General features: G+C 36.8%; 1 protein-coding gene across 1 annotated transcript; it reads left to right on the top strand.

Moving 5' to 3' along the window:
- The first annotated feature begins 14335 nt into the window (after nt 1-14335).
- On the top strand, nt 14336-22220 carry KERA (keratocan). The gene is made up of 4 exons (XM_020911359.2): nt 14336-14420; nt 14595-14645; nt 15938-16831; nt 20949-22220. Exons 3-4 carry the CDS (start codon nt 15946-15948, stop codon nt 21119-21121), a joined length of 1059 nt encoding a protein of 352 aa, XP_020767018.1. The 5' UTR covers nt 14336-14420; nt 14595-14645; nt 15938-15945; the 3' UTR covers nt 21122-22220.
- Nucleotides 22221-26856: the final 4636 nt, after the last annotated feature.

Here is a 26856-nt window from a genome sequence, read left to right as displayed (position 1 = left end):
CCCATGAAGACAGAGTCCTGGAGTAAGCAAAGGACAAGTGCAGAGGTTCCTGTGCAGAAAAATGTCTAGTATTGTACATACTTTTAATCATGCATCTATATTCCCAGGTAAAAGATTGCTACTTTTTAATCTGGAAGATGGTGACCTGCAAAAACGGGACATAGCACCTGTATAGTTACTGAAAACGACACACCACCTGAGGGTAAGGATTTGAAAAAACACATAGCTTTGGAGAAATGTCTGTTTAGGTTTTCTGTCCATTTTTGGATAGAGTTTTGGTTTTTCGATATTGAGCTGCATGAACTGTTTTTATATTTTGGAGATTAATCCATTGTCAGTTGCTTCATTTGTAAATATTTTCTCCCATTCTGAAGGTTGTCTGTTCATCCCATTTATGTTTTTATTTTTTGCTGTGCATAAACTGACTTAGAGAACAGACATGTGGACATGGTAGGGTGGGGGAGGGAAGACGGTGAGGTGAACTGGGAGATTGACGTTAACATATATACATCACCATCTGTAAAACAGATAGCTAGTGGGAACCTGCTGTATAGTGTGGGGAGCTTCATTTGGTATTCTGTGATGACCTAGGTGGATGGGATGGTGGGAAGGAAGGTCCAAGAGAGAGGGGATATATGTATGCATATAGCTAATTCACTTCCTTGTACAGCAGAAACTAACACAATTGTAAAGCAATTATACTCCAATTAAAAAAAAAAACACAGGAGTTATTGTCATAGGAAAGTATGAAGGACATGAAGCAGGAAGGGCAAAATGGCTGCTTCTAAAGACCCATGAAATCACTGGACAAGAGACAAATTGCAAGCTCAACTCCCAGAATTCTCAGTTCAAGTTTGGGGCTTGAAATACAGGGGCTTTATAAAATTACTTTTTAATTATTTCTTTCCATTGCAGGATGAGAAGGCTAATATATTCAAAAAAAGAAAAAAACAACAAATGCATTCTGAATTGGAATTAATGCACTGTTCATCTTGACTCTTTATAAAGAGTTAGAACACTGATCTGGAAACGAGGCTGCCCAAGAATTGGCTCGGGTATTAGACAATGAGATGCAGATGAAAATGACTGCTTGGATTCCCAGCCCCACTGAACTTCCTTTGTTTGATGAAAGAACCCCACACTCCTTGATCTGTCAAGCAATTCCTTTCTTTTAGAAGATGCTGCTACTTCCTCAACTCAAAGGAATAACTTTTAAGAGGGATTTTATTCTTTTCATGCCCCATTCCCCTTGGCCTATATATGATTCCCACCTATAATAAGAGAGAACAACAGGTATCAATTAGAAAGTATAATCTTGGGATGGAAATTCTTTTCTAAATGAACCACAGGAATTGCCTAATATTGACTAAATATTAGAAAAGATGAAATTCTGAGGGTACTCAACCAAGGAGAATGATAATATTAGATCAAGCTGAATTTAGCAGTATGAGTGTACTTTCAGAGACTGGATTCATTAACACAGTTTAAGCAGCTGGGGTCTGTCAGTTTGCTGAAACATTTACCACAAAATGAAACTCAGTGGAAGCATATATTGAATGAAATTGATTCCTTGGTATAGTGTAGAAGCACAAAATCAAAATTTTCATAAAATGGAATTCTTATGTGATAAAATAGGTTTTTATCATGAATAATCTACCCATTCATCATCATCAAGACATATATTAGAGATGGAAATACCAGTGTCTTTAGAAGATTTTAGTGATGTTGGTGGATTGATAGTGGAAAGCATAGCAGTGAAAATTGATTGCATGATGTTAGTGAGGGAGGGCAAATTTGGTGTGGAAGGGATAATGTAGTGTCATTTAACTACCAATGAGTAAAATACATACATTTTTCATTAATAGATATCAGGATCAGAAACACAAAGTACAAAGTCAGAATGTCTGATCCAAAAAGAACTTAATAGTCAGTTGAAATTTAGATTCTCAAAAATGAAAGAGACACGAAGTCCTCTGTGGAGCTTTTTGATTTGTGAAATGTAATGTATGGCTGAGTCCCTTCACTGTTCACTTGAAACTATAACAATGTTTTTAATTGGCTATATACCCCAATACAATGGAGAAGGAAATGGCAAGCCACTCCAGTACTCTTGCCTGGGAAATTCCATGGATAGAGGAGCCTGGTGGGCTACAGTACATGGGGTAGCAAAGAGTTGGGCATGACTGAGCAACTAACACACTACACCTCAATACAAAATGTTTTTGGTATTAAAAAAGAAAAAGAAAAAAAGAAAAACCCACAAAATCATTATTCAGAGCCTTGGGTGAGCCATTATGACATATAATATGGAATTTCTGCCCTCCACTGAATTTTTAAAGCTTAGTTAAATCATGGATCTAGAGCTACTGGAATCCATTCCCTTCTACAGGGGATCTTCTCCACCCAGGGATCACACTGATGTCTTCTGCATTACAGATAGATTCTTTATCATCTGAGCTACCAGGGAAGTCTCATGAGAAGGCGTCTTATCTTAAATAAGTACTATAAGCACTTTGCACTGATATCTCAAGTATGTGCTCCTGTTTTTTTTAATATTTATTTTTATTTATTGATTTGTCTGCACCAGGTCTTAGCTGCAGCACACAAGATCTTTTGTTCCAGTATGTGAATTCTTAGACGTGGCACTTAGCATCTAGTTCTCCAACCAGGGAGCGAACCCAGGCCCTCTGAGCTGGGAGTGCAGGGTCTTAACCACTGGACCACCAGGGAAGATCCCAACTATTTTTTTTTAACCTAGTATTCCCCTTAAAGAACTAGAGGTCATTACAATGTAACTGTGCCCCATGGAGTGGAGGGCATCTCAGGTAGCTCAGTGTAAAGAATCTGCCTGCCAATGAAGGATATGCAGGATACTCAGGTTTGACCCCTGGGTCGGGAATATCCCCTGGAGGAGGAAATGGAAACCCACTCCAGTATTCTCGCCTAGAGAATCTTCTGGTCAGAGGGGCCTTGCAGACTACAGTCCATGGGGTCTCAAAAAGTCAAACATGACGTGACAACTCAGTATGCACACACACACACATGCCCTGCAGAAGACACCATGGTTTTGAAATACAACTAATCCCCAGGGACACAGGACAGTTTTGCAATCCACTAGGGAGGGTTTTTTGATGTTAAAATAACAAAGGAAGAATCTACCCTTATCCAGCCCATCTGCTCCCCATATTTATTTCCCCAGTTCTTATAGAGCTGGAATAGATGAACTCAAAAAGTGAAGGATTTCTCACATTCGTCTGTAACCCATATAAAAAAAGGAGCATTCTGATTGGAAATACCAAGTTGAAAACTGCAGAGTCTTCTACTTCTACAAAAACATTAAGTTAATAACTGTGATGCTTCAATGAAAATCAGAAATATCAGTGCCATCTTTAATAACTTAAAGGTGCAGGGTTAATGATTCTCAGCAGATTTTCATTTGTGTTCAGTAGTGGAAGGATAGTTTGAGAAGATAAAAATGGATTTTCCCAAGTTTAATTAGATGGCAACTTCTGTTGCAGCTGCTGTTCCATATGGGGTCCAAATCATTGTAGCTCTTAGTACTTTGTGTAAAGCAACTGACTGAATAATGTCTTTCTCCTCTTTTCCAATAAACAAAATTACTATAAGCAGTCTGGTTTCTTTCACCAGACAGGAACAGTAATATAATTTTGCCATACTGTTTCTGGATTGTGTTAACTCCTTGGCTTTGTACCGCATTATAGTCTGCAGAAATACCATCCCACAGAACATTATGTGATACAACCTAGAGGATGAACTTTATTAGCTAGATACATTAATTAGACATGTGAATGTCGGAGCACTGGAGACAAATATAATGGAAGAGGATAGGGTTGTCAAATCACTGATTTATTATAAAGGTGAAGAGGTCTAAGGAATGCTGAGCTATCTCTCTAGAGGGAGGACAGTTTGCACTATGTCCTCATGAGCACTAGGAACATGAACAGTCTCTTTAAAATTTGGAGGTCACATATTACTGCATGTGAGCCCCGTGCTGAAAACCTGTAAGATTTGAGTTTGTCCCATGACAAGAGAAGGCTCTCCAGATAATGAGGTCACAGTGATCCTGCTTACTATCACTCATCAAATTACATGATGTTTAAATGGTGTAGAGCAGGTCAGGTTGCTATATGTAGTGTGTGGTAAGGCTTAATAAGAAAATTAACCTCTTAGACTTCCAAAGCAAGGATATGCTTATATTTAGCAAGTAATTATTAATATTTTAAGAGCAATAGTCTCTTCTTAAGGGAAGGGAAAACAATAATTTGGTGTTAACTACTCATAAATCTAGTATTATCTGATCTCTCCAGGCTAAGCCGAATTGCTCTGTAGTGCTGATTCAGCAAATACACGATATTAATGAAAATGGGGCCAAATAGGTCCTAATCTTGTGGTGGGACCTTGCTGTCTCTTCCCGTCAGTCCCACTTATGAGCTCACAGGGGCTTTCTCTATGACCAGCTGACTGAGAAGGGTATAAGTATAATTGATATTGACATCATATGACATGCAGGAACCAATTAAGAGTATGATGCTGCAACAGTATAGGTCTGATTGGGATGCCCTGAAAGGGCAATTTGATAAGAAGCTAAAGAGAACAAGAATACATATGACTCAGTTGATCTTCTCAACATGCTGGAGACATTAATGAGTGTAGCTCTCACTATTCTGATGAAATGCTTTCTTGTAAGAGACCTCTTCCAAAATGCTTTGCAGATGAGCTTTAGATGAATTGTCTTTCAAGCTGCTCAATTCCTGTTATCTTCGTATTCTCTGAAGGTCGATAATACTCAGGTGGAACACTGTAGGAGCAGAACAGCTGGAGGAGGACAATTCTAGAACTGAGTGGTTCTGGATAGTTGGTAACAGAGCTCACCCAAGAATCACAGAGATACTTTTATTTTTATTTTTTAAATTAGGTTTTTAAAGTCTTCTTGTAGAGTCTTGGAAGAACCAGCACCAGAGAGTGTCATAAATATCAAAGTTGAATCACAACATAAATAGCTTAAAAGTGACAGGGTTTGCTACTAGTTTCAGATAAATTTTGGATAGCATAGCCTCAGGATGCTTCATATACAAAAGCTAAACTATACATGGAAGGTTACTTGCTATTTATTCACAACTGAAAAAATGCATATTAGCAGTATTAATAAAAAATCAAAGTTATGAAAAGTACACTAAGAATAAGCACTGACTTTTTCAATTTATTCCCAACATGTCTGTGTGGCATATATAAAAGTGAGAGAGTGACAGAATACCTGAGCATTAGCTGACAATGCTATTGATTCTCATAGATCTTCTAATAAGATTATTAGTGACTCCTCTTAAGTATCAAAATTCAGCAAAGCACCGTCAAATATGTCAGGGATGTTTCCAATATGAAATACTGCTATAGGTCAAGATAAAAAAGTAAAAGATATCAAGGGAAATAAAATTCTTGGAGGGAGCAAAAGAAAAAATTCACAATGCTATCAAAACCTTGTAGTTTTAAATTTTGTTTTGAACAAGATAAGATAGTTAAGTACAGAAGAGAAAAGAATGCTTTAGGAAGGGAACAATCAGACAGAAAATTTCCGAAGTAAATATGTGGCATATGATATAAAAATGTTAAAGAAGCCCAAACTAAGGATATCTGTTAGAAAGCATAAAAACTGCTAGAAAATGAAAATATTAATAGAAGAGGTCAAAGATGGTAAAAGAGAGACATAGACAAAATACCTGCGCATTAGCTGACAAATACTATTTTCATCGATCTTCTAATAAGATTACTACATTTGAAGCTCCAGTACTTTGGCCAGCTGATATAAAGAGCCAGTTCATTAGGAAAAGACCCTGATGTGGGGAAAGACTAAAGGCAAATGGAGAAGAGGGCAACGGAGGATGAGATGGTTGGATAGCATCAGCAACTCAATGGACATGAACTTGAAAAAATTCTCAGAGATAGTGGAGGACAGGGAAGTCTGCAGTGCTGCAGGCCATAAGGTCAGAAAGAGTCAGACACGACTTGGCAACTGAACAACACAACAAAAATCAAAGATTTAGACAATGTAACCAGGAAGTGCACTAAGACTTACAAAAAGAGAAAAGAGAAAAAAACTGATGGACCATATGAATGTGAATTTCCAGATTGAAAGGGCTCCCTGAGTAACAGTGAGTGAGTGAAATACACTCACTCAAGACATATTGTTGTAAAGTTGTAAAAGTTCAGAAACTGAAGACAAAAGGAAAATCTCAGAAGTTGAATGCAAAAAAAAAAAAAGTCACATTCTGAAGACTGAAAATTACAATTTTATCAACCTTTTCCATTTCAACTCCAGAAGCAACAAGAAAATTGTTTTCTTGAGTATACTCAAAATTTGTAAGGAACACTATTTCAAATTAAAATTGCATCTAGTCAAAATACCAGTTAAGTGTGTGGGGGGGTGGGGAGGTAGGGGTCTGAGTAAATACATTTATAAATGTGAGTTCAGTCACACATAAAAAGAGAGCTAGAGAGAAATAACTCAGGTGCACAAAAAAGCGATCAGAGGCTGTGTTCCCTCAATATTCTGGAGTTACCCATGAAAAGAACAGAACACACGATTCAGAGAGTAACAAGGGATCTAACCCAGGAGATGGGTGAAGGAATTCCAGGACCAGGACAATCTCACTAGCTCAGAGAACAAGAGTTCTATTATTCATGAAGAGCTTCCCAGGTGACGCTAGTGGTAAAGAACCCGCCTGTCAATCAGAAGACGTGAGACGTGGGTTCCATCCATTTCTTATTCATAAATGTACTTTAAAAGACCGCACTTTGGCAGAGAAAGCTGATTTTGGTGTTAGTTTTCTTTCTTTCTTTCTTCTTCTTCTTTTTAAATATATATTTTTTATTTATAGTGTTGTATTACTTTCAAAAGTACAGCAAAGTGATTCAGTTTATACATATATACATGTACCTGTTCTTTTTCAGATTCTTTTCCATTATAGGTTATCACTAAACATTATTAAAAGATATTGAATTTGCATTAATTTGACACAGGTTAGCTTGGACTTACCTGGTGGCTAAGATAGTAAAAAGAATCTGCCTGCAATGCAGGAGACCTGGGTTTGATCCCTGGGTTGGTTAGATCTCCTGGAGAAGGGAATGGCTACCTACTCCAGTATTCTCTCTGGAGAATTCCATGGACTGAGGAGCCTGATGGGCATTAGTTTTGACACAGGTTAACTTAGTTAACATTTGAAGATATCTTATAATGGAGACTCATTTCATGAATTTTAAAAATGTTTGGTGCAAAATAAAAGCCTTTATGTAGGACACAATTGAACTGAACTTATTTTCATCAAACTGAACATCTCTTTGTAGATGGAAGTGGAAGACTCCTATAGCCCTCATTAACCATGAGACCACTGAAATGTGCCATAAATAACCTAAAAATTAGTATTTTCCAAATTTGCTTAGGTTGGTTTACAACAGCAAGCAAACTAGATTAAAGTAGGAAGATATGGTATTCCAGGAGAAATATCTCCCAGGAGAAAAAAAGTGAACTTAGTATTTCTGATTTTATTTATGAATACATTTACCATGTTCTAAATGCTTTAAAAACAGTAGCTCTTTCAATTTTCATAACAACCCTATGAGGGGGTATTTGTACTATGATTATTTACATTATTATTATTATCCAAAATTTACAGATGAGAAGACTAAGGCAAAGACAAATAGTTGTTCAATTTTTCACAACTAGTAAACAAGAGAGATTTATTTAAATCCAAGCAGATCTGATTTTTAACCAGCACACTATGTTACCCCCACCCTTCAGGTGCATAAAACTTCCAAAGTGGTTTTATAATTTGGTTTTGGAAAGTATTATTGAAACAGTCTTACATGTATTGTTGTTTAGTCTCTAACTCGTGTATGAATTTTTGCAACCCCGTGGACTGTAGCCCGTCAGCTTCTCTGTCATGGGATTTCCCTGGCAAGAATATTGGAGTGGATTACCATTTCCTTCTCCAGGATATCTCCCTGACCTGAGGCTTGAACCCATGTCTTCTGCATTGGCAGGAGGGTTCTTTACCACTGAGCCATCAGGAAAGCCCTTTGCATGTATAGAGAACACTATAAATATATATATATATGTGGCAAATAAAAAATAAGGGCTTCCCAGGTGGCACTAGTGGTAAAGAACCTGCCTGCCAATGTAGGAGACTTAAGAGAGGATCCCTACATAGGAAAGATCCTCTGGAGAAGGAAATGGCAACCTACTCCAATATTCTTGCCTGGAGAATCCCACGGACAGAGGAGCCTGGTGGGCTACAGTTCATGGGGTCGCAGAGCTGGACATAACTGAAGCGACTTAGCATGCATGTATGCATGGTAAATAGATGCAGTGCAATAAACAAATGAAAAATTTTGCATTATTTTTTCAGCAGTAACAGTATTTATATTGTGTAATATCATATGCAGCAAATATTTAACCTAAGTTTGTGCTAAGCATACATTAGGAATTATTGAAAGGAATCATGATTGCAGGTAGGGTAAGGGTAGGACTAAGCAAATGTACTAAATGTTTATCTAATAAGAAAATAACTGATGTTTAAAATGGATAAATTAAACAAAAAGTACAAGCAAGAATATTAGTAAATATTAAAAGAAATCCCTAATAAAGTTGAAAATAATGGCCTCTTGGGAGAGGGACTTAGACTGAAGTGTGGAGTAGGGGATTGCTTGGTTCATGATCAGCTTTGTAGTAATTTTGACCTTTTAAATGTGTTGTTACATTTTAAATGATTATTTTGAAAAAAATATACATGTTTATACATGTGTGTCAGCTATATATGTTAGCAGATCCCTTTTATATTTTAAAATTATTTTAAAGAATTCAGTTTAATAGGCTAAAATTGATCAATGAAGAGAAAATTATGTTTCTTACTGAACATACCACCAATTAGACTTAAACATAGGTCCTAAGAGTGCCTAATAGTTCAACTATTGCTAAAATAGACACATCAGATACGTACACCAACAAATTTGAAATTCTGCTAGAGTTTTGTGTCTTCTATATCCTCATGCATTGCCTTTGTTTTTATCAATTATTTTTTTCATGTGGGCCAAGTCTCTATTGAAGTTGATACAACATTGTTTCTGTTTCATACTTTGGTTTTTGTTTTTTGGCTGTGAGGTATGTGGGATTTTAGCTCCCTGACTAGGGATCAAACCCACATCCCCTGCACTAAAGGGTGAAGTCTTAACCACTAGATCACCAGGGAAGTCCCTGCCTTCTTTATTTAAATGTCACTGATCTTTAGGAATGCAATAAGACTAATTCCCTGGTCTAAGACAGTTTAGCAAAGTATCTTTTTATCATTATTATTATTATTACTTATTAATAAGAAAGAGAAGCAAGAGAAGCAAATAGAAAACATTGAAATGTGCTTACAAAAGGAAAAGCAGTTAAACCAACAAGACTTTAATTCCATCTCAAGTTTTTAGGACTTCTCTCAGGTAGGTCAAGTCCTAGTCAAGAGTTAATGCCAACCATCATGCACTCTGATGAAAGAAATTTCTGAGCCAACTGATATGTTCACCTTCATTATCTTCTTTGATTTTCAAACAACCCGTCATAGTAGTCAGAGCAGGTGCTTTAAGTGTAGACTTAGGCTTGTGATGGTTAAATAGCCTGTGCCAGCTCAAACAACTAGTAAGGTGCAACAGAAAAACTCTAAGCCACTTTTTTTTTTTACCATATTTTGAAGGCTCTTCACTATGTTTCAATATACATAGTTATATTGATTTAGAAAAATCAGTTATCAAAATGACACATGTGCCTTATGCATTTGTTCACTTACTAACTTGGTAAATAGTTATTGGATACCTACCATGTCCCAAGTCCCATGGACTTTGGACAATAATAGTCTGATGATGTGATCACTCACCTAGAGCCAGACATCCTGGAATGCAAAGTCAAGTGGGCCTTAGGAAGCATCACAATGACCAAAACTAGTGGAGGTGAGGGAATTCCAGTTGAGCTATTTCAAATCCTAAAAGATAATGCTGTGAAGGTGCTGCACTCAATATGCCAGCAAACCTGGAAAACGCAGCAGTTACCACAGGGCTGGAAAAGGTCAGTTTTCACTCCAATTCCAAAGAAAGGCAATGCCAAGGAATGCTCAAACTACTGCACAACTGCACTCATCTCATGCTTTAGCAAAGTAATGCTCAAAATTCTCCAAGCCAGGCTTCAACAGTACATGAACCGTGAACCTCCAGATGATCAAGCTGGATTTAGAAAAGGCAGAGGAACTAGAGATCAAATTGCCAACATCTGTTGGATCATTGAAAAAGCAATAGAGTTCCAGAAAAACATCTACTTCTGCTTTATTGACTATGCCAAAGCCTTTGACTGGATGGATCACAACAAACTGTGAAAAATTCTTAAAGATGTGGGAATACCAGACCACCTGACCTGCCTCCTGAGAAATCTGTATGCAGGTCAAGAAGCAACAGTTAGAACTGGACATGGGACAACATACTGGTTCCAAATAGGAAAAGGAGTACGTCAAGGCTGTATATTGTCATCCTGCTTATTTAACTTACATGCAGAATATATCATGAGAAATGTTGGACTGAATGAAGCACAAGCTGGAGTCAAGATTGCCAGGAGAAATATCAATAACCTCAGAAATGCAGATGACACCACACTTATGGCAGAAAGCAAAGAAGAACAAAAGAACCTCTTGGTGAAAGTGAAAGCTGCTGCTGCTGCTGAGTCGCTTCAGCCATGTCCGACTCTGTGCACTCCCACAGACGGCAGCCCACCAGGCTCCCCCATCCCTGGGATTCTCCAGGCAAGAACACTGGAGTGAGTTGCCATTTCCTCCTCCAATGCATGAAAGTGAAAAGTGAAAGTGAAGCCGCTCAGTCGTGTCCGACTCTAGCAACCCGATGGACTGCAGCCTACCAGGCTCCTCTGTCCATGGGATTTTCCAGGCAAGAGTACTGGAGTGGGGTGCCATTGCCTTCTCCATGAAAGTGAAAGAGGAGAGTGAAAAAGTTGGCTCAAAACTCAACATTCAGAAAACGAAGATCATGACATTGGGCCCCATCAATTCATGGCAAATAGATGGGGAAACAGTGAAAACAGTGACAGACTTTATACTCTGGGCTCCAAAATCACTGCAAATGGTGACTGCAGCCATGAAATTAAAATATGCTTGCTCCTTGGAAGAAAAGTTATGACCAACCTAGACAGCTTATTAAAAAACAGAGACATTACTTTGCCCACAAAGGTTCATCTAGTCAAAGCTATGGTTTTTCTGATAGTCATGTATGGATGGGAGAGTTGGACTCTTAAGAAAGCTGAGTGCCAAAGAATTGATTCTTTTGAACTGTGGTGCTGGAGAAGGCTCTTGAGAGTCTCTTGGACAGGCAAGGAGATCCAACCAGTCCATCCTAAAGGAAATCAGTCCTGAATTTTCATTTGAAGGACTGATGCTGAAGTTGAAACTCCAAAACTTTGGCCATATTATGCACAGAACTGACTCATCTTAAAAGACCCTGATGCTGGGAAAGATTGAAGGTGGGAGGAGAAGGGGAAAACAGAGGATGAGATGGTTGGATGGCATCACCAACTCAGTGGACATGAGTAAACCCTGGGAGTTGGTGATGGACAGGGAGGCCTGGCATGTTGCAGTTCATGGGGTCACAAAGAGTTGGACATGACTGAGTGACTGAACTTAACTGAGTTTCTCATTAGAAAGACAATACCAAATCCTCATCATTAAACACTAGACTTCTTTTCTCCTCTTAACGGAATTAGGTATGACTCGGCAGAGTCTTTCATTAATTCTTGTAACAACTAGCATGATTCATATATTCTTACCATTATTTTCATTTAATTACTGAACTTCCACATAAGTAGTTTTAATAAAGAGTTAGAATCATCCTCCAAGAGTCAGTAATCCAAGAAGGGTAGATTGAATTGTTATGGGAAAAACCAAGATACAGGCAGACAGAGATTACACTAATGGTGGCAAACACTCTCTGTTTTGGTCTGGAAACAATGATACCAAATGTGGCAAGCATTGTCAATGATCCTTTTTATTTAAATCATGTCTCTCAGGGTCCTTAAAATGTTATCACATGCTCACAAAATGAAAAGGAAGAGTTGAGAATGATTTCCAGATTTCTATATTTAGGAGACAGAATAAGCTGATAGCGTCACTCAAAAGTATAAAGTGACAAGAGCAGTTAAAGATACACAGCTGTGAGACCTGCAACAGGAGATGTCTATATAGTGCGTGGATACACACGTTGGAGTTCAGGTTTTTTTCCAGAGGCTGGAGTGAAGCAAGAGCCTCAGAAGTCATCATAATGGAGGGAATGGTTAAAACTTTGGAATCGTTTAAAAATTTTGAGATCTTAGACTCTCAAAGAGCTTTAAATGTTAGAAACACTTAAAAAAAAATGATACAGGAAACACAGAGTTTCAGAATACAGATAGAGAGAAGTCACAAGGAAAGAGGAGGAAAAACTTCGGGAGAAACATTTCATTAAAGGGGTGGGTCGGCATTGCTAGAAGTCACAAGTCAAGTAGGCTTAAACTAAAAGAAGTCAGTAGATTAGTAAATACGAAGATCATTGCTGGTTTTTTGTTTTTTTTTTTTTGCCAGATCAATGTGAGGGAAATGGAGAGGAGAGAAACTCTATTTTGGTGGATGAATCATGGATGGGATGGTGACTAGAACTGGAGCTTAGAGGCAGCCAATATACGACTCTAATTTTCCTACCATGGACACATAGCAACATTTTTGTAATAGAATTAAGAAGTGACTGAAATAAGGTTGGCTAAAAAAGAAAATTAAGAAATAAGAGAGTAGCTGAAGGGGGTCATGCAGTTTAGAGATTATCTGTTGTTTATGTTGTGAAGGTTTAGAAAAAGAAGAAAGAGAAAAGGAAAAATGCAGTAAAGAGAGGAGATCATTGTTGTGAGAAAAAGTCATGTCAGACTCTTTGTGACCCCATGGACTATACCGTCCATGAAACTCTCCAGGCCAAAATACTGGAGTGGGTAGCCTTTCCCTTCTCCAGGGGATCTTCCCAACCCAGGGATCGAACCCAGGTCTCCCACATTGCAGGCAGATTCTTTATCAGCTGAGCCACAAGGGAAGCCTTGTCAGAAAAGCAAATGACCCTAAACTTTTTTTAAGATATGAATGTGCCTGTTGGGCTACCAAGAGGTCATGTCTGATTTAGATGCTGGGCTATAAAAGCCCTTAAATTGAAGGGTATTTTCCCTTTGAGAGCGTAGAGTTTATGCTACAAAAAAGGCTAACATTTCCTATCCTTTACAACAAACTTGTGAGGGGGGTCCAGCCCTGTGTTGTAGCTGACAAGACTGTGTTTAAGAGTAAGGAAGTAAGTGGTTCAGAAAAACTTTTGTGAGTCCAGTGCTCTCTGCTCTTCATTGTGTTCCCTCTCTGATAATACTTGCGTGAGTAGTGTCAAATGAGTCAAATCAGTACACATTTCTTTTCCCAGAATGAGATAGATTTAGAAAACAATGATTATAATCAATCAACAGGATAACATCTGAAAATGAGATTTTCAAAAATTTTTGTCTTTCCTTAAGAGACATAAGTTTTGTTTTGTTTTTTCCCCTCAAATACAAGAACTAGAAGAAACTTTATCCTAAACTTATGTGCTAAAGAAACAAAAGAGTGCAACATAAGGTCCTATAATACCCTAAATGCAAAACATCTGTTATAAAGAGGAAAAAAAAAAAATCTCATTTTAATAGTTATTTGGAATAAAGCTCCCAATATGAAATAGAGACAGAAGAATTATTTCTATAAAACAAAGCATAACAGCATATTTAGTGCCAACATCAGGTAGAGCTTTCCAGATTTCATTTTTAAATTTCTCAAATATATTTTCTATCTCTTTTTCCCTTATCAAAATCAATATATCTAAATAGAATTTCAGCAACTGTTTTATACAATAAAAAAATGAGTAAAAGATTTCCATATAAAGAGGACATTGGCCCTTATTTCTTTGTATCCAATTAAAAAAAAAAACTAGAGAAAAATGCTTTAAAATCTCTTTTTTGTTTTACTTGAAATTAAAACTGCTTTTAGTTTCTTGATGTTACTCCAGATCACCACATTACGATATCTTTGGGACTGTGAACTCAGAGTTTGAAAATGGCACTGAATTTTTGCTATGGGTTCTTGAGATTAAAGTCAGGATTTTCTGTTCTGGGCTGCCTAGGTACTGAAGTGCTGTGGTTGTTGGAGGGGTTAAAGCTGGAGCCATGGATGCATATATATTAGGGAGGATTCATAAAAACACAACCGTGGAGCCTGGGTCAATCCATTACTATGAATGAGCAGTGACCAATAGAAAGGGACGAGGAAGATCCAAGAACTGAGGTAAGCCGTGTTCTGAGGCTCTGTCAAAGTGGAAACAATAGATCAAAGGTGTTCACGGTGACCGGTCAGAGGAGGTTGTATTTTTTCCTCATAGGAGGCTTGACAGCATAAAATAAAAACAAATTCCCTTAGTCAAAGTTTTCTTTCTTTTTTTTTTTCCTTAACTGATTTTAGCAAACTTCAGCTCCAGACACAGGATTCAGCGATACATTCCTGGACAGCAAGGTAAACTATTTTTTACATTTTTCGTAACTCTTAAAGTTAAGAATTCAAAGTTATGATTCATCTGAGGCAGGGTTACAGCATCAATAACTAAAGCAAATCCCTATTCTGAAAAAAAAATAATGTTTTAATGTGTCTGGAGGATGACCAGAGGAGCATTCTGCAATCACAAGAAATCTGACAGCTTGAGGAAGCAGCTCTGCGCTTGCCTCGATTTAGTGGCAAAATCAAAAGATCAGCATTTCAAAATGATGCTCCTTTTATCTTTTCTTAAGGAATCAGTAAAATTTATTTGGTCTTCATTACCAAGTGTTTGAACTAAATGTACCTTGATCAGAATGTTACTGTTATACAGATACACACACACACACACACACACACATATTTTTCACGTTAGGATAGTTCTTTTTTCCCATAGCCTTGCTGATACTCAGCTGGGAGAATTTCTGTCTTTTAAATGTCTCACATATCAGTAATTGTTAACCTATGCTTGTTAGCAGCCATGCTGAAACTATGGAAATCACCTGTACCCTAACATGTTCTTTTGTCTTCTTTCTTACTGACCATAGTAATGCCACTTATGTAAGTGTGATTATATCTGTATCTATGTCTATATCTATATAGAGAGAGTTTCATAATCCAAATTTCTTGTATTAAAATATTAGAAATATTTTCCTAAACCCCCAAAATAAAACTTACCTGAGAAGTTGGGCAACAGAGCAAGTGATTAATCACACACTTTTCTTCAAATCCTGAAACCTTCCTTCACAAAAAAACTGCTAAAATGTTCTTTGATCTCACTATTTCTTTGGTTCAAGGGCCAAAGAGCCTGGGAAATCTCATCCAGATGTTCTGCTCATTTAGGAGCAAAAGTAAAAGCATATGCCTATTTCTTAGGAACAATGTAGACTCTAAATTTGAGTTATTAAAAGGTCACTTTTTTGTACTTGTGTGTTCAACTCTGGGTTTCAGTTAACTTCCTTGTATTAAATAGCTTGAAATGGAAAAGCACTTAGAGTTCCTAAAATTTGCTTTTTCTTAGTTTTCATCGTGATTGTGTTAAAACTGGAAAGTTACAAGTTGGTAAGTCAGTTTCACTTTTCGAAAATGCCTTGCAGATAGTGCTCACTAAATAGGTGGGTAATGATTGATAACTAGGCATAAAATGCTGTCAAGTCTTTACCTTCCTCCCTCCCCACTCACCAAAAAAGCTATGTTTACCGATCATTTTGGTGCATGCAGTTATCTAAAGGTCAAACTCTTTAAACCTCTAATAATTGTACCCCTTACTCTAGATACTATAATGGCAACCACAATCTCCTTCATCATCTGGGTGTTATTCGTAACAGATACGGTGTGGACTCGAAGTGTGAGACAGGTTTATGAGGCAAGTGATCCAGAGGACTGGACAATGCATGATTTCGATTGTCCCAGGGAATGTTTCTGTCCCCCCAGTTTCCCTACTGCTTTGTACTGTGAAAACCGAGGTCTCAAAGAAATCCCTGCTATACCATCAAGGATCTGGTACCTTTATCTTGAAAACAACCTGATAGAAACCATTCCTGAAAAGCCATTCGAGAATGCCACCCAACTGAGATGGATAAACCTAAACAAGAACAAAATAACCAACTATGGAATTGAAAAGGGAGCCCTGAGCCAACTGAAGAAGCTGCTTTTCTTGTTTCTGGAAGATAATGAGCTAGAGGAGGTACCTTCTCCATTGCCAAGAAGCTTAGAACAATTACAATTAGCTAGAAACAAGGTGTCCAGAATTCCTCAAGGGACTTTCAGCAATCTGGAGAACCTGACTCTTCTTGACCTGCAGCACAATAAGCTATTAGACAATGCCTTTCAAAGAGACACTTTTAAGGGGCTCAAGAACCTCATGCAGCTAAACATGGCTAAGAATGCCCTGAGGAATATGCCACCAAGATTACCAGCCAATACAATGCAGCTGTTCTTAGACAACAATTCCATTGAAGGAATACCAGAAAATTATTTTAATGTGATTCCTAAAGTGGCCTTTCTGCGACTCAACCACAACAAATTATCTGATGCTGGCCTTCCTTCTAGTGGTTTTAATGTATCATCAATTCTAGATCTTCAACTGTCTCACAATCAACTCACAAAGGTCCCCAAAATCAGTGCTCATCTGCAGCACCTTCATCTCGATCACAACAAAATTAGAAGTAAGTAACAATCAGGGTGTGTCGTTGACTAAGATACTCATTCAGTTTACTCTATATCTTCTTTTGTGGTTGTTGTTGTTGTTTCAATAATGTTGGGGTTTTATTCTAACTCTTGTACTTTTAGATTTTTTGAAAGTGTATTTTCAAGCTTTGTCTATTCACAGTGTCAATGATCCAAGAGGTTAAAATCTTAGATTGAAAAGTTGATTTTAGTAATCTACAGAGGTATATTACCTGTTGGATAAACTAAATGTCTCTATCTTCTTTTACTCTGAGGAGATTCTGATATTCCTGCCTCAGTGGGCAGACTTACTGAAGAAAGTGTGCCAGGCACAAACAATCTCATGGATAGTAAGAGAAGGAATATGATTTAGAAGGTAGCAGGAAGGGACCCCAGTCTTAAAGTTTACAGAGAGCTGATGCCTACAATCACCCTAATTAGAGTTTCTGCTCTAGATCAGTGGGTTTCTCAAACTTTAGAATATGTAGATGGGTGGCCTCATTCCAGAGTTTCTGATTTAGTAGGTCTGGTGGGACCTGAGACATTTCATATCTAGCAAGTATCCTAGAGATGCTGAGATTACTGTTCTAGGGACCATGCACTGGGAACCAATATTGTAGTTTAAGGTTTTGCTCAATTGAAATTGAAACAAATGTCCCTGGAAGGTGGCAATTCCTTAGGACTAATGGCAATCAACAAGGTAGAATACCCACTGCTCTCCTGAAAATAGCTTTGATAAGAAAGAGATGAGTGCAGTGTGCCTTGGAGGCAGAGGGGCCATGAAGGGAAGCAGAAGCTGGAGACGTGAAAGGCCAACTTGGCATCTTCACAATTATGCCCGAGACCAGGCTGACTCTGGTGTAGAAGTGGACAACGTCTTGTCCAGCCACAGGCTATGCTATCAGCCTGTCAAGTATCCCGGAATGCTCCATCCTCAAACAAGCCCTTAAGGAAGATGATCTTGAGGGGGGGCTTCTGAACAACTTTATAAAATACATTCTTAAAGTGAGAATCAGTTGGATGGTTTGTAGGAATGTAACACAGATAATTGTCAGAAGGCTGTGCTGCCTGCTTATCACTCGCTAAACTTTTCTTTAAGTAAATAATTACATAAACATCCCACTTGTAAGAACAGACCATTTTTGCAGTGTATTCTTCAGTTATCTAATATATATATATATGTATTTTTTCCTAACAGCACACTTGAGCATAAAATCCAGGAACTAATGAGCAGGCTGCTGCCATAGCAGTGATTTTTTTTGCCATGGTGATGAGACACATTGTTTAATCTTGTAGTTAAAGCAAAAGATGCAATAGGAAAATATCTTAGTAGCTGAAACTGTTGTACCGAACCAAATAGTACAACAGCCATATTAACCTCTGTGTGTGTGTGTGTGTGTGTGCGTGTGCGTGTGTATGTGTGTGTGTTAGTCACTCAGTCATGTCGACTCTTTGTGACCCCATGGACTGTAGCCCGCCAAGCTCCTCTGTCTATGGAACTCTCCAGGAAAGAAGACTGGAGTGGATTGCCATGCCCCTCCCGAGGGGATCTTTCTGACCCAGGGATTGAACCCAAGTCTCCTGCACTGCAGGCAGATTCTTTACCGTGGGACCTACCTGGGAAGCCCAACATCAACCTAAATAAATGTAATTTTTCCTGACTAAAGTGCTATGCTTCCACAGGTGCATTCCTTACGTGACAACAAAAGTCCCATAGACATTGGAGGTAGGAAGTCAGTTTAAAAGGATTCCACATAGATCCCTGTTTGTGAATTGACCATGCGCATGAGTGTTCAGGAGTGAGGTAGTAAAATTCAACACGTGGTTGGGCACCTATGCAAGGAATGTACATAGCTATACAACGTTACACACGAAGAGAAGGACTCTGTTCTTCTTCTACTCTGAGGGTTTTTTTCCCATCAAAGTTTTCTCATATATTTCTGTTTTCCTACATTCCACCTTAATGTGCACCAGAATCACCTGGAAGGCTTCTAAAAGACTTCTGGGCTCCAACCTCTGTGTTTCTGACCCAGTAAGTCTGGGTTAGGCTCTAAGGATTTAGTTCTCAGGTAGTACAGATACTGCTGGTCCACACTTTGAGAAGCACAAATGAACCCTCAAAAGAATCTTGTGTGCTATTATGAATTTCTGAAGATAGAAAAACTGAGGCTCAACTAGTTGAGGGCATTTTGCCAAGGACAAAGGGTAAGTATAATGGACAGGACCTGAATCCAAGGTTTCCCTTAGGTGATCTTTCTCAGTCCAACAGTATAATCATAGGACATTTTCTTCAGTCTAGAGTACAAGACTTAAGACAAATTTCTAACAACAGAGGTAAAAATCATTTTCACAGCTGCAGTGTCAACATAGAGAAATTGATTTACTTGTTTCTTAATGTAGATATCAAGCACGGTCATTTCTATATTCCAAGAAAATAAATGGAAAAGAAGAATTTCCCTGGCAAGAGTTCTTGGCTCATGATTATATCACACTGCGTTATAGTGACTGCTAAAGTACTTAGTTCTTCTTACCACATAATCTACTCTAGTTGTTAATAAATTGGTTTCCCAGAAACATACCTTTTATATGCAGAGTTTATAGGATAGCAAAAGCTTATCCAAAATGATAGAAATGTTTATTTCTTCTGAATACCTTAGGGGACTTTAAATTTGGCAATAATGTTACCTATTCAAACTAACTGCTTCTTCGTACTCTCTCAGAAACATTGCAATTATTTCATGAAAATATAATTAAATTTAGAACACTTGTTTTTTACATTCTAGTTATTCAGACATGCATGGATTATGGGTAATAAGGATAAAGATAAGAGATAACATATCAGAAAGGATATGATCTCCTCAGTAGGCAAGTAACCCTATGTAGCTGGAAAAGGGTGGGACTCAGCTACTTACTTAATGAAATATCTGGTGCATATGACCTTACCCACCTGGGTCACTATTTAACCAAAACCCAGTTAGGGAGAAAAATAGTGTTGCCCAATAAAAGTTGCATCATGATAAGGTGATAATATATGTGAAGAAAAATACCTTGAGGAACACAAATCTGCTATAAAATGCAAGTCAGTTCTTTTAGCAAGTTAAGTTCACAAAATGGTTACAATCAGAGCAAAGCACCTTTGCAGTAAGCACAAAACCCTTCAGTACAATATGAGTCAGCGTGCACCCACAGGATGGTCATTGCCAAAGTTAGGTGGGTCTTATCTTCTAAGGGAAGATCTCTTGCTCAACACAATTGCAAAATGGGATAAAGGGAGTATAAGGATTCATTTGAGATCAGTTATTAGGCACACTCATCAGAATTTTTCTGGTTTAACACACCTTTCTCTCCTAAATGCTCCTAAATCTCAGTATAGACGCTGCTGCCAAGGGCTTTGATCCAAGGCAGGTGCACGATTTCTCACATCCTAACAATGTGAAAGGGCTGACACGATATTTCCTGGCTTGAATTTTTGTAATTCAATTCTTGGCAAATGGTTTTTTCTCCAATTAAATACACTTAAGTATGGAGATTCAAGGTTGTTTTCGGCAAGTATCATATATACAAAGTTATTTTAATTGTACTTTAAAAGAAAAAACTGTCATCATGTATGACTAGTTTGTTTGCATTTTAAAGGTAGCTTTCAAGCACTTTCTCTAATAATAGACTGACTTTCTGCCTTCACATCCATCTATTCATCCATCTACCACATACCTACCCATTAATTTAGTACCAACTCTGAACCACTGTTTCTACCTCTGATGCCCAAATACTACCTTTCTCACTCTACAATAATCTAATCACACCTTTTCTGGCCTGTCAAAGGACGAAGACAAGTGGTACATCACATATACCTTTGTTTCTATCACAGTTTTTAGCTATATGTCTTTTCTAGTCTTGTGTATTAAGTATAGCAAAATATGGACTGACATTACTATATGTACATTGCACATTTTTTCTGTGCATAACTTCCAACTCAGACAAAAAGAATATCTCTCTGCCACCTTCATAGACCAAGCCACTGTGCCCTCCATAGAACTGTTTAATAGCATCTTGGTCTTCCCATCCTTAGTCTCTTGCATTCTGGTTCATTCATTCATACCATCTTTGTCTCCATAGATGTGAATGTCTCTGTAATATGTCCTTCAACTCCTACCACACTGCCTGTGGAAGATTCCTTCAGTTATGGACCTCATCTTCGCTACCTCCGTCTGGATGGAAATGAAATCAAACCACCAATCCCTATGGATTTAATGACCTGCTTCAGGCTCCTTCAGGCTGTCATTATTTAAATGTGTCTTCAAGAATCTAAAATTCATTTAATGAGTTCAGATTTCTGACATGAAATTTGGTTACCATTCATAGGTGTGAGATAAAAATCACTTTTTTAACTGCTTATATGGCCACTATTTTAATTTGTGCAACTTATTTCTTCTAATCAAAGTTGCTTTTCCCCATATATAGAACAGCCTGATTTTCTTTAATAAAACAGGACACAGAGTCAAGATAGTTTATCAACTCAAAGTTAGTTCCTTTTTGTCTTTCTCACAGCTTACTAATGCCAATTAATGAAAATACATTGTTATGCAATAGAAATGATGTATTTGTTTGCAGATGTTCAAAATTGCTTATGCAGATACTATAATCACAGTAGAACACAATCTAACAAGAGGTAGAAATTTCTAGAGAAAAAGAAAAAAATTAGATATTTCTTTATCATAATTATAAAGAAATAATTAGATTCATATTGTTAAGTAGCTTTTGTAAGTATCATTTTGATATTTAGCTCAAGAATTTTTATGAAATGCATCAAATACTTTATAGCGAGAAAATTTTAGCTATTTAATACTAAATAACAAAGCAATAGGAATTTTTAGTTCATTATTATTTCTTATACCTGCTGTTCTTAGGTATAGTATAGTGTACTCTTGCAGTTAAAGTCCTACATTTATTTTAATGCATTTCTGAGAGAATTTTAGTGTTTTAACACTTGAAATCCACTTAATTGCAAATTGCTCAGTTCTTATATTTGCCAGTGTTTTTTTGGATTTTTTAAATAAAAAGAATGAATGCTTTCTAACAAAACAGAAGTAAAATATTTATTTTAGGAGGCTTATTCACAAGTTTTATAAAGAATATATTTTTAATAAAAAGTCTTATGATAACAATTATTTCCACTTTTCTAGCATGAATATATTAAAATATATATTTCCCATTTTCCTTTTTTATTCAGTGAACATAAGAAAAATTATATTCTGATCACTTGACATACCTGTTTCTCATGTGTCAAAAAACAAAACAAGATTTTGTTAAGTAACAAAGTATAGTTTTCTTATATTTCCGACTTTGTTAAATACATGTTACTAACAATAAATATTTCATATAGATTAATACATTTATTTGTATATAATTTTCTGGACATTATTCTGAAAAAATCCTGTAAGTATGATATATTTCCTTAGAAAAAGGATCATATACATTTGTGAACCACTACATTAATGAAAGTTCAATGTGTAACTTTAATCCAAGGTTTCTCAGAAACTTAATATGTTATTTTGTTATGTGAATTCCCAAGAAGAAAATATAAGGTGCAGTATTGCCCCTGTATTTTCATACCAAAGTTTATTTAGGGGTGGGAGGAAAGAACAATGAACATACATTGAACAGTTTTTAATGCTGGCTGAAGGTAAGACATTAAGAAAGAATAATTTTAAAAGGCTTCAAAGCACATAAAGAAAATTATGTCATATAAATTTTGTCATAAAAATACAGGAAATCAGATCTCATTAGGCTGGGGCAAAAGAATTTGTTGAGAGAAACATAATAACTTTAAATATTTGAAAATCTGCCATGTGAAAAAGAGGATAACACATAGTCCAGGAAGCTCCAAGATGAAAAGTAGAACACACATGAGTGAAATTTATAAGGTGCTGTATTTCATTGCTAGCTAAGGAAGAACTTTCTAATATTTGATCAGAGTCATCCAGGGATGGAAGCAGCTTTTCCTGAGGTAGCGTTACCTATTTGAAATTGTTCAAATAGAGAGATGATTCAAGAGATACAACACAGGGAATTATACCCACTATCTTGTAATAACCTATAATGGAATATAATGTGCAAAAATACCGAATCACTACGCTATACACCTGAAACTCATACAATGTTGTAAAATCCACTATACTACTATTTAAAAAATGGGACAAAGTATATGAAAAGAATTTCTGATCTGAAAGAAAAGTTGTAAAATGTTCCTTTTGGACTTTTTCAACTCTAGGAAATTTTATCCATCCCATGTTTCCTTCCTTCCTGTCTTTTTTATTTCATAAAATATATATTGAGTGCCATAAATATACTAGACTAGACTACACACAGGGACTATAATAGTGTGAATGGTTTATACTATAGTGGGTGAGACACAAATTAGCCAAGTAATCACAAAAATATATAAAATGTCATCTGTAATAAAAGATATTAATGGAGAGCTGCATGGTTCAAAGGAATTTGAAAGGAGGATTCCTTGAAGAAATAATGGTTAAGAAAACACATAAAAGGTGAGAAGTATTTAAACACAGGGTAAAAAGGAAGAATATTCCATGCAACATTAAAGAGTCTGTAGCCAGGCTGAAGTGACAACTTGGAAGTCATTGAAGAGTTTCAAGTCATAAGTGACTATGTTCAGTTCAGTTCAGTTCAGTCGCTCAGTTGTGTCTGACTCTTAGCAATCTCATTGGACTTTCTGTCCATCATCAACTCCCAGAGCTTACTGAGACTCATGTCCATTGAGTCAGTGATGCCATCCAACCGTCTCATCCTCTGTTGTTCATTGAGGTAATATCATGCAGTGGTAAGGAATATTAATACTGAAGCTAAAATTGCTGAGTTAAAATTCCAGCTTCACTGTTCTGTGGTCCTGAGCAGAATTTTTAAATTTTCTTTCTCAGTTTCTTCTAATCAATAAAATAAGGACAAATAATAGTACCTACCTAATGGTGAGAATTAAATGAGTTAGAATACATAAAGTGCCTTGAACAGTGCATGATACATGGAAAGTGATAAATAAGTGTTTATTATTATCATTGGGTACATATGTATACTATACATAGATATATAGTAGATATATACAAAAAGTTTGTACATATACACAATAAATTTATGCACATACACTTTCTTGGTGCAGAGTGAAACAATTTGGAGGAAACTAAGACTAAATGTGAGGAGATCAGTTCAGTTAGGATTTTAATACAAACTAGAAAAAACATGGTATCTTGAAGTATAAGGTCACTGATAATGGTGTTAAAGGGAAGTGGGCAAATGTGATAGAATCAGGAGGTAAAACTGTCATGATTTGATAGTTAACTGAACAGATGGGAATGAGAGCAAGGAGGGGATAAGGTTTCTGGTGTATGTAATTGAATAGATGGCAGAACATTTTCTAAGGAGTACGTATTTAGAAGAGAGGATTGAGAGTTTGCTTTTAGATGTGGTTAGTTTGTAATTTCAACTTACATGTCATGTAAGTTGCTGAACGAGGACTAATAGAGGCCTGAATAGATATATAAACATATAGGTGAACATTTTCTAAATTTTATTTATACTGCCAATAATTTTGGAAGAATTCTGCATTTAGATATCCTGCTTTGAGGTAAGACCGAGTCAGGCACAGAGGATGTATTAGGAGAATACACACATAACTGTAAGCATTGATAAATGAAGCTATGAGGAATAGAATGAGCTTTCTACCAGTAATTCTTTCATTGTTAATATTTTTAATTATACACACAAGATTACTAGAATGACTAAAATTTGTGAAAAACCTGCTGCTCTCCTTCTTGATGTACACATTGCTATTATTTAAAAAAACCCAAGAAGAATAACTAGAAGAGGAACTCAAGTCATTTTTAAAATTATGGGATCAGAGTAAATGTTCACGGGCTTACCTGGTGGTTCAGTGGTAAAGAATCCACCTGCCAATGCAGTAGACGAGGATTTGATCCCTGGGTTGGAAAGATCTCCCAGAGAAGGAAATGAAACTCACTTCGGTATTCTTGCTTGGAAAATCTAGTGGGCAGAGAAGCCTGGCGGGCTACAGTTCACAGGGTCTCAAAAGAGTCAGACATAGCTGAGTGACTAAACAACAACAATAGATACTCAATCCCTCACTTCAGCCCTAACTAAAACACAGAACAAAACAAACCAATGTTATTATGACCTCTCCATGTAAATATCATGAATTATCTCATACGCAAAAAGAGAAAGGAAAAAGGCAGTGTCCAATGACAGTGAGCAACGTATTTGCAAACAATAATGTTTAAAAAAAGATGACTTTTTTTTCATTTATTTTTACTAGTTGGAGGCTAATTACTTTACAATATTGAAGTGGATTTTGTCATACATTGACATGAATCAGCCATGGAGTTACATGTATTCCCCATCCTGATCCCCCCTCCCACCTCCCTCTCCACCCAAAAGATGACTTTTGGTAGCAATGATTTTATAACAGAATTGTTTATTTGATTTCCCTTAAAAAAAAAAAAAAGCCTAGACAGAACAACTGACATGGTGGATGACATCTTTGAAAAAACTGGTGTCAAAGAATATAATGCATTCCCCCAAACTGTTTAATGTAGATGTGTGTGTGTGTAGACATTGATATATGGGTAGACAGATAAGACAGAAGACAGATGAATATATGTAGATACTTAAAATGTTCTAAGAATCATATGTTGCCAAGGAGAAGTATAAAGTTTATTGATTAAAGTAAGAATTATACATAATATATAAGGAATGAATTTTTTAATAAACTTAACCACAATATGTAGGTAAAGAATGTAAACTTTTAAACTAATACAGAGAAAAATAGAATGGCAAAGAGTATTTATTAAGGTCAAAAGAAGGCAAGGACAAAAGTTTGAAAAAAAAAGGGCAAGTAGACAGCATCTAATAAAATAGTATATTTGAAGCCATGTATATTGGTAATGACATGGTATACCGGTTAGGAACTTGTGCTTTGGAGGGAAAAGATTGAGTTTCAAATTCTGCCTGTGCTGCTTAGTAACTCTTTGATCTTTGGAAAATGTCTTAACATTTCTAAGCATTGGATGCTCATCTGCGAAATAGGGAATATCAACTATCTTCCACTTTTGCTATGAGGATAAGAGAGAGAACAGATGTGTAGTTCTTGTCACTTGACACATAAAAAGTACCCAATAACTGATAGGTAGAAAGTTTATTACTAGCAAGGACTCCAGTACATAAAATTGCACACATTTTCTTCAAACCAGACCATTTTATAAACAAAGAACTGAGAAAAATGATTGAACTGATTCAAGTTATAAGCTCTAAGTTTCAGTGCATTGGGAGGGTGAAAAATCAAATCGAGTTGAGAGTTAAGAAATGGAGCCAGTGAACCATGAGGGTGAAGTATGATAGTGAAAGAGATGAAATCAGGAGAGGACATAAATTGGAAGAAAAAGAAAAAAGACTGAAGTACAGGTTTGAGGGGAATTACAGAATATAAGACCTGGTAGAAAACTAGTGCTCTGAGCTTGGGAGACTACACCTTAGAATAACCCAAGTCCCAGGGCTAAGAAATGAGGTTCTGGGTGTGGCTATGGGAAGGAACTGCTAAAATAAGGAGGAAGTGTATGTCACAGAGGTCAAAGAGGCCAAGAAACTATGAATTTGTAGGAACCTCAGAGGCAAGGGCTTCCAGTCTATTTTAGCATTCTGGAATCACAGAAGAGTCAAAGCAAAATGACAAAAATTTCGAGCAAGACAAGTAGTTTGAATAATTTTGTTCAGTGTCATGGACCTACTGAATGGCAGACATGGGATTTAAACCCAGGCAGTCTTGATTAATAGCTCTTGTTTTTACTTATTTATTTTATTAGAGTATAATTGCTTTACAATGTTGCATTAGTTTCTGCTATACAACAAAGTGAATCAGCTCTATACACACATGCATCGCCTCCCTCTTAGATCTCCCATGCCTTTCCCCATCCCGCCCGTCTAGGTCATCACAGAGCAT

The sequence above is a fragment of the Odocoileus virginianus genome, chromosome 24, assembly GCF_023699985.2.
Source record: "Odocoileus virginianus isolate 20LAN1187 ecotype Illinois chromosome 24, Ovbor_1.2, whole genome shotgun sequence".
Classification (NCBI taxonomy): domain Eukaryota; kingdom Metazoa; phylum Chordata; class Mammalia; order Artiodactyla; family Cervidae; genus Odocoileus; species Odocoileus virginianus.
Note: the sequence above shows the minus strand (reverse complement) of the source record. Positions and strands in the feature narration are given on the sequence as shown.

Excerpts from the sequence above, each read along its gene's own strand:
- KERA (XM_020911359.2), top strand. The coding sequence starts at position 15,946 with ATGGCAACCACAATCTCCTTCATCATCTGGGTGTTATTCGTAACAGAT. Across the intron at positions 16,832-20,948 it reads CGATCACAACAAAATTAGAA|ATGTGAATGTCTCTGTAATA; the intron begins GTAAGTAACAAT and ends TTGTCTCCATAG.